The sequence below is a fragment of the Sprattus sprattus genome, assembly GCF_963457725.1.
Source record: "Sprattus sprattus genome assembly, chromosome: 15".
NCBI lineage: Eukaryota > Metazoa > Chordata > Actinopteri > Clupeiformes > Clupeidae > Sprattus > Sprattus sprattus.
Genome location: NC_137913.1, coordinates 5,743,289 through 5,752,128, shown reverse-complemented (window position 1 = coordinate 5,752,128; position 8,840 = coordinate 5,743,289). Strand labels below are relative to the sequence as shown.

The following is an 8,840-nucleotide window of genomic DNA, read 5'->3' as shown; positions in this document are numbered from 1 at the left end:
AGCTTAAAGACATGGACGGATGGCTGTCCTTGTAGCCATTTTTGTTTGTGGAGGAAAAATTTTGATTGGAAAGTAAAAAAGTTTACAACAAATTCCAAAGGATAGTTCAGAGGGTTATCATAATAAAAGAGAAAATCCTTTGCTGTAAGGGAATACGATTCTTCAAAAAGATGATTATTTAGGTCATTAAGAGACCTTTTTGTCTTCTCACACTCAAAAAAGAGATGCAACATTGTTTCATCTGTATTGTCACAAAAGGAACAAGCAGAGCTTATGTCAGAAGCTGTTATGTATAGAAAACGGAAGTTCGCTAACCCAATCCCGTTGAAATCCTACACGTCACTGCTCTGATCGAGTTGTAGGCAAAGCGTAGAGGGCTTTGGGTCGGACCAGTGATCTCAAAACCATCTGAGTGCCACCAACATAATGCTGATGTAAAGACCTCAGGTACTATCAAAGGATTCTGATTGTTAAATTGCCTTCAATGCCGTGTCAAATGAATTAAAAGTTTGCTACTGGCTAATCAACACGGCTTGTTACTTGCAAAAAGCTAGCTGGGAGCTAACTAGCTAGCTATTCCTCGTGTATGCCCTCAGTTAATTTGTTCAATATTTTACGGTGTCAATTGCCAACTGAACTAACTTCCATCATTTGGAGTGTTTATACTCCAGAATACACCCCTTGGTGTAATGCACACCACGTTTCAGTTAGCATGTTATGTCACAGTTATGCTGGTTGCTACCAGTGAAACTCTGTTGTAGCAAGCTATCCTGTTTTTGCATTCCAACAAGAAGTCGCCACCAATTACTAATACACTAGCTATGGGGTTCACAAATAAAAGCAAACGATTTCAGAGCTCAGGTTGATAGTTTACCTGGCAGTGAGCCCAAATGCTGGCTTTAGTTCTCAGTGCCAGTTGTGCTAACCTAGCTAGCTAGCTAGCAAGTGGTGTCTCGCTTTTGTCAAGTATCCACACAATGGTATAAATCCGAGTCGGAGCTTGTTTAAATGCTATGTTCTTTGTCATAACTAGCTCACTAGTATTGACGTTACTAAATACAACCAAAGGTCGTGCTGGGATCCATCACAGCGAAATATGTTTAGCTTGGTAGCTAGCCAGTACTACATTGCTTATGCTTTTCATAGTTCAGGTTTCAGATTGCAAAATACATTGAGGGAGTCGCAGCACAAACAAACATGCGTGCCCTCGTTCCATGTGTTGTTGGCCCTCTAACGAAAAATCATCCATAAAAAATGCAATTACTTTGCACAAACAATAATAATGCACTTCTCATCCCACAGTGTCGAAACATGAAATGTGATTGCAATAGCTGATATTCTCTTTATATTTTATGTTTAACTAGGTGTTTTTTTGCTATCATTACAGGGCCGCCACACAACAAAAAGACACACATGGAGGGCTTTGGTCGTGGCATGCGTTCCCAGCATGGACGGGGTGTAGACGAGGCGGACAACTGGAGGAGCCCACGGAAGGACGGGGGTTTAGAGATGGGGTTCAGTCCCGGGGGTTTCAGTCCCGGGGGTTTCAGCCCTGGGGGGTTCAGCCCTGGGGGGTTCAGTCCTGGGGGGTTCAGCCCTGGAGGCCGTAGGGGGGGAGGCTGGGCCCCTGGTATGAGCCCAAAACAGAAAGGGCTGTCCCAGGGTTCCCCGCGGCGGCAGGAGGACAACTGGCGGGATCGAGAGCGTCCCCAGGACTCTGGCCATGGCAGGAGTAAGAGGAGGCACTCTTCAGGTGAGAAGCATGGGGCTCCTGGCTCAGGTGAGAAGCATGGGGCTCGTGGCTCAGGTGAGAAGCATGGGGCTCCTGGCTCAGGTGAGAAGCATGGGGCTCCTGGCTCAGGTGAGAAACATGGAGCTCGTGGCTCAGATGAGAAGCATGGAGCTCGTAGCTCAGGTGCTCAGGGAAATCATGCCAGCACTCTCATGCACAAAGATATGCACACACGCAGGCCTCTCATAGATATGCACACACGCAGGCCTCTCATAGATATGCACACACGCAGGTCTCTCATAGACACATAGACATACACACACGCAGGTCTCTCATAGGCACATTGTTATGCACACACGCATGCCTCATAGGCTCATAGATATGCACACACACAGGTCTCTCATAAACACATAGATATGCACACACGCAGGTCTCTCATAGACACATATATATGCACACACGCAGGTCTCTCATAGACACATAGATATGCACACACGCAGGTCTCTCATAGACACATAGATATGCACACACGCAGGTCTCTCATAGACACAGAGATATGCACACACGCAGGTCTCTCATAGACACATTGATATGCACACACGCAGCCGTTATAGCCACATAGATATGCACACACGCAGGTCTCTCATAGACACATAGATATGCACACACACAGCCGTTATAGCCACATAGATATGCACACACGCAGGTCTCATAGACACACAGACATGTACACACGCAGGTCTCTCATAGACACAGAGATATGCACACACGCAGGTCTCTCATAGACACATAGATATGCACACACACAGGTCTCTCATAGGCACATAGTTATGCACACACGCAGACGTTATAGGCACATAGATATGTACACATGCAGCATTTATTTAAACATTACTCTACACTAGTGGTTCATTCCCCACTTTGAACCACCTGTCCCTCATCGCTCCCATAAAATGGTAGGCCAAGTTTAAAATTGTCAATTATTGAAATAACCTCAAGTACTAACAAATAGCATCTTTTTAAGGTCAGCAAATGTATATTGCTTGGAGTGATTGCATGTTTCATGTTGTAGTGTATTGTTGTTATGGACATGCACACATGGACGGATTATGAAACCATGGGTCAGGACGTGTAACGAAATACACTTCTTCAAACCACAAGTTAGAGATACATTTAAGCCACCTCTGATATTAACAAACACAAAATCTAAAAACAATTGACAGCAAGCAAAGTTAATAACAGCGACTTCACGCAGAGGCTCTGGTTTAGGGCCCCCCTGAGCTCATGGGCCCGGTAGGCCCGTTCGATAATCCATCCCTGCACGCACACAGTATTGTATTTCTTTCTGTTGACGGACTTTTACTTTGACATTAGAGTCGTCTCGTGGGATAGGGAACAACTTTGACAGTAAGTAACGCACAGAGCTAGTAATTCCTCTATTAAAGTATGCTTTTCCTCGCATCCTCGAAAACAAAGTGTTTTCGCTGTCTCACACTGTGATACATATGTTTAAGTGACGTATGTTTAAATTATATGAACTGTGTTCGTTCGTTGAAACGTAAAATTGAATTATATGATAATTAAGTTAGAAACGTTACGTTCTAATATGTGACCGTTAGCACACCATTCATGCATAACTTTGTTGGTGGCTAAAGCTAGCCCTTATTAGCCAGCTGTGCTGCAATCTGTTGTTGCTCTGATTCTTCTCTAATCTAATAGTAACTTGCTGGGTTTAGTTTAGATACCTTCTAAGTATTTTCCGTTTCTTGTATATTATTGTTTCACCTGACATCAATAAAGGAGCAAGGCGCTCGCTACCTGGCAGGTAAAATCAAGTTTGGCTGACTGTCAACACTGGACGTGTAGAACACGTAGCGAGAACAGTACAGAGCCCTAACTAAACTAAACTAAAGTTTTTTTTTTTTTTAAATAGTCCCGCTGCAATTAATACGCCGACGTCAATCAAAATCTATTGTCTATAAAGGAAAGCATTGCCATAGATCAGGGGTAAAAAAATAAATCTCCCATTCGCGACCCACCTGTCAAGTCTCTGCGCCCCACTCTTTGAGAAACGCTGCTCTACTCACAACAAACACCGCTTCCTAAATACTTGTGCCTTCACTAAATTACAGGCACTTAAAGCCATAATCAAAATACTCTGGGTACTGTTGGAAGCAATGGATTGTGCCTGTTCATAGTTTTTGTGTGCAGGGTTGATGATTTTGTGTGTTCATTAGATTGATTGATTTTTGTTTCCTGTCTTTAGGACAGCATTGGAGAGACAGAGCCGCACGCGACATGGACATGGTGCTGGTCATTGACCACACCACCACCTCCATCACAGATCTGCTACAGACCAGAAACCAGCAGCAGGATGATACACAGGGGGTGAGACAGCTGTGGAAAACACGCACACACACACACACACACATGCTCTGTCCATGTATCCTGAATGTGTGATTCCAGAAGTGTATTTATTTCTCTGCTTCGAGTAAGCTCTAAGTAGCTAAGATGTGACTTTGTTTCATGTTTGTATATCTCCTGCCCAAACCGTGTGCCAGTCTTGGAAAACGACCTTTTTAAAACTGGGATTTGTGTGTGTTTCCAGAGAACAGAGGAAGGTGTGTGGTTCAGCTGCCATTTGTGTGACATGAAGATAGACTCTGTGTCTCGGGCACACACACACCTGAGAGACCGCGGGCACAGGAGGAGGGCCAAGGTGAGTGAACACGCACGCACGCACGCACGCACGCACGCACACACACACACAGACACACACACACACTCAAAGTTATCTACACACACACACACGCACGCACACACACACGCACACACACAAAGTTATCTACACACACACACACACACACACACACACACACACACACACACACACAAAGTTATCTACACACACACACACACACACACACACACACACACTCAAAGCACTTAAAGCACTCAAAGTTATATATACACACACAAACCACCTGAGATTTTCATTTGCATACGAGTAGCAATGGGTCTCATTCAGTTCAATTGTATTAATTTATAGGGTTTCTGTAAATTATAGAGGGGGGGAGAGGGGTGTCATCTGGTAGAGGGAACGCATGGGGGAGTTAGAAGGGAAGAGGCAGTCAGATCATTCCTACATAGAATCAATCTAACACTTCAGACCTACATCATAGTGGCTCACATGGGGCAGGTGTACATCAGGCATACAGTACTAGTCAAAAGTTTGGACACACCTTTAATCTTATGGAGAAGTGTTTTCTTTACTTTTATTATTTTCTACATTGTAAATGAATATTGAAAACTTTCAAACTACGAAAGAACACATATATAATATGGAATGATGTACTCAACAAAAAAAGTGTTATCTACCATGTAGAGAATGATAAAAGCAAATAAAAATCTTGTGTCTAAACTTTTGACTGGTACTGTACATGCAGCTTGCAGGGTGTAAAAAGGGAGATGGGTAAGACAGGAATGCAGGGGAACAGATATAAAGACAATATAGTGAGGATCTAAATGTTTTCATAGCGTTCCTATCAATACAATGAGCAGAAGACTGTGATCATATTAGCAGGAATTAGTAGTTAGGATGGCAATCCGAATGTGGAGTAGAACTTCAGAAACAGTTGTTAGGTGGGAATGGGAAACATAATAACAAATTAGAGGAAGACCTCCTTGCACAACTTCAAGAATTCTGCATAGTATAAGCCAATGGATAGACTCACGTGAACCTGTTCTCTTCCGTGTGCTTTTATAGGAGAAGCGCGACGAGCTCCTGTTGAAGAGCATCCCGCCTCCGGGGACAGACCAGATTGCTGCCATTGGCTCAGCTCTGGAGAGTGTGGCTGTGGGGGAGGGGCTTAGTGAAGAGGATGTGCAGGTGCGGCATGGTGTGTTAGCCCTGATGCAGTCAGTTATCGCTCATGTGCTGCCAGGTAAGCTTGACACACACACACACACACACACACACACACACACACACACACACACACACACACACACACACACACACACACACACACACACACACACACAAGTAAGCTTGTCACACACACACACACACACATACACACACATACACACACACACACACACCCGAGTAAGCTTGTCTCACACACACACACGAGTACACAAAGTATCATCAATCTACATATTTGTTGTGTATTATTTTGTGATTGATGACCTGGACTTTATGTTTGTGTTTGCAGGGAGTAAACTCAGGTTGTATGGATCTTCCTGCTCTAGGTTTGGCTTCAAAGACTCCGACGTCAACATTGACATCCAGGATTCGTCCAGCGTGAGTAACGGGCGGCAGAACTGGCCTGTTCTAGAGTGTTTCTGTCAAAACCCGGCTGTTCTAGAGTGTTTCTGTCAAAACCCGGCTGTTCTAGAGTGTTTCTGTCAGAACCCGGCTGTTCTAGAGTGTTTCTGTCAGAACCCGGCTGTTCTAGAGTGTTTCTGCCAGAACCCGGCTGTTCTAGAGTGTTTCTGTTAGAGCTCCCAGGCCAGCAGGGAGAACAGCTATGCTATGGTCAATGAGGAGGTCAAGGATTCTCTGCAACAGAGCAGAACTATTCTAGGTTCTTAAAAAACATAAACTAGTTGTGGTGATGCTTATTGTTTTGTTAACATTGTGCTATTGTTGGATTTAGGTTGTGATTGACTGTATTCACAGATGCACCAGCCCGATGTCCTACTGCTCGTACAGGAGACCCTGTCCAAAAGCTGTGAGTATCTGTAAACGGGATTGTTGTGGGATTGCATACGACTGACACGAGTGAGTTTGTTAAATCTGCATACATGTTCTCCATGTTACTGGTTGAGTCCTTCCAGTTAAATCTCAGATGTCTTAACATCTGTATGTATATGTATTTGTTTTTATTTATATTTGTATATATATATATTTGTTTACCTGTGGCCTGAGGCGTAACGATACACTTGTGGGTGATCCCTCAAGCTGAACAGAGCTGAGTAATTTGAGTTGAGCTCTGACCTTTTGCCTGATATCTTACATACAGGTCTGTCTCATTTAGATCATGGAGATTATGAGGTCACTATATGAATTAGTTTTGGAACACCCTCATGTTTGTCTTCCATGTGCTTTTACCAATTTCTCATAAGTGACGTTTCCTTTTTGTCTTGTTTTACGCGTATCAGCTAGATCGGATCATCTCCTTCCACGGTCTTTACCCTTTGTTTTAGTTGTACACGCTTACATAGGCTGCGTTTGTTCTTGCCTGTGATTCCACCTCATGTCTTAACTGTGTTTAAATGTGTTGTTGGTTTGTTTGTTTGTTTGTGTTTAAATGTCTTTGTTTGTTTGTTTGTGTTTAAATGTGTTGTTTGTTTGTTTGTTTGTGTTTAAATGTGTTGTTTGTTTGTTTGTTTGTGTGTGCCCCTTCTGCAGCCATGTTTTTGGAGGTCCAGGCAGACTTCTACACACGGGTGCCAGTGGTTGTGTGTCGAGAGAAGCAGAGGTGTGTAAACTCTCTGAGAAAGTTATGCTGGAGACTCATTATCACCCTGTGCATTAACCTGCGCTCATGATATATCTGTTTTATTAATTTTTCTGTGTGCTCTGCTCTGCTTTGCTGTGATTGGCCCTAATGGGGCTCATTTGGTGTTCTCAGTGCTTTGCTGTGATTGGCCTAATGGGGCTCATTTCTGGTGTTCTCAGTGCTCTGCTGTGATTGGCCTAATGGGGCTCATTTTTGGTGTCCTCAGTGCTCTGCTGTGCAGGGTGAGTGCAGGAAATGACAGTGCCTGTCTGACGACGCAGTTCTTGTCTGCACTGGCCAATGGGGAGCCTCGTCTGCTGCCACTGGTGCTGGGCCTCAGGCGCTGGGCTACGGTGAGTCACCCATCCCCACGACCTTTAACCCCTAATGGGACTAAGAGGTGAGACCTTTTTTTGATCAATCTTTGTATCTGTGTGTGTGTGTGTGTGTGTGTGTGTGTTAGGTGTGCCACGTGGACTGTGTCGACGAGGGGGGGTTGCCCCCGTACAGCCTGGCTCTCATGGTGATCTGCTTCCTGCAGCAACGCAAAGACCCCCTGCTGCCGGCGCTCCTGGAGAGCACAGTAAGACCTAGATGCTTTGGGTGTGTGTGTGTGTGTGTGTGTGTGTGTGTGTTTGGGTATGGGTGTGTGTGTGTGGGGGGGGGGGGGGGGGGGGTGGGTGTGTGTATGTATGGGTGTGTGTGGGTATGTGAGTGTGTTTGTGTGTGTGGGTATGGGTATGTGTGAGGGTATGGGTGTGTGTGTGTGGGTATGGGTGTGTGTGTGTGGGTATGCATATGTATATGTGTGCGGGTGTGTGTGTGTGTGGGTATGGGTGTGTCTGTGCGGGTGCGGGTGTGTGTGTGTGTTATTATCTCCGACTGAACTTCGACCTCCTGCCCGAGCACATCAGCACCTTTCCATCAGTAATCCCCCCCCCCCCATCTCTGTCTGCCATAGGAGTACTCCGTTGGGCAGCTGGGGGGATTCTCTTTTACAGCAGTGGAGGACCACGAGGTGCTCTGGGTCTTCAGTCCTCCCCAGACAGACACACAGGCCCCGTCTGAGAACACCATGAAGCACGGAAAGGTACGGCTGTTACCTCACACACACACTCATTCACACACACAAATGCACTCATTCACACACACACACACACACACACACACACCAGTTAATGCAGTCGTTTCAGTATCAGTTTTGACATTTTTAGGCTGGTATCGTATCACAAGTCATAATTCTGGTATCATGACGACACCAGTATCTCCAGTTATTCCTGACTGACTGACTGACTGACTGTGTGTGTGTGTGTGTGTGTGTGTGTGTGTGTGTGTGTGTGTGTGTGTGTGTGTGTGTGTGTGTGTGTGTGGTGTGTGTGTGTGTGTGTGTGTGTGTGTGTGCATGTGTGTGTGCATGCCTGTGTGTGCCTGTGCCTGTCCCTGTGTGTGTGTGTGTGTGTGTGTGTGTGTGTGTGTGTGTGTGTGTGTGTGTGTGTATGCATGCCTGTGTGTGTGTGTGTGTGTGTGTGTGTGTCTGTGTGTGTGTGTGTGTGTGTGTGCATGCCTGTGTGTGTGTGTGTGTGTGTGTGTGTGTGTGTGTG

General features: G+C 45.2%; 1 protein-coding gene across 1 annotated transcript in view; it reads left to right on the top strand.

Moving 5' to 3' along the window:
* Window positions 1-333: 333 nt before the first annotated feature.
* tut7 (terminal uridylyl transferase 7) overlaps window positions 334-8,840 on the top strand; it is a 20,617-nt gene continuing 12,110 nt past the window's right edge. Inside the window, exons 1-11 of the mRNA XM_080852419.1 lie at window positions 334-447; window positions 1,388-1,753; window positions 3,999-4,120; window positions 4,341-4,451; window positions 5,499-5,676; window positions 5,950-6,038; window positions 6,417-6,468; window positions 7,149-7,218; window positions 7,466-7,592; window positions 7,703-7,822; window positions 8,201-8,329. Coding sequence (XP_080708545.1) covers window positions 1,414-1,753; window positions 3,999-4,120; window positions 4,341-4,451; window positions 5,499-5,676; window positions 5,950-6,038; window positions 6,417-6,468; window positions 7,149-7,218; window positions 7,466-7,592; window positions 7,703-7,822; window positions 8,201-8,329 — 1,338 coding nt within the window. The 5' untranslated portion in view covers window positions 334-447; window positions 1,388-1,413. The remainder of the gene's footprint in view (window positions 448-1,387; window positions 1,754-3,998; window positions 4,121-4,340; window positions 4,452-5,498; window positions 5,677-5,949; window positions 6,039-6,416; window positions 6,469-7,148; window positions 7,219-7,465; window positions 7,593-7,702; window positions 7,823-8,200; window positions 8,330-8,840) is intronic.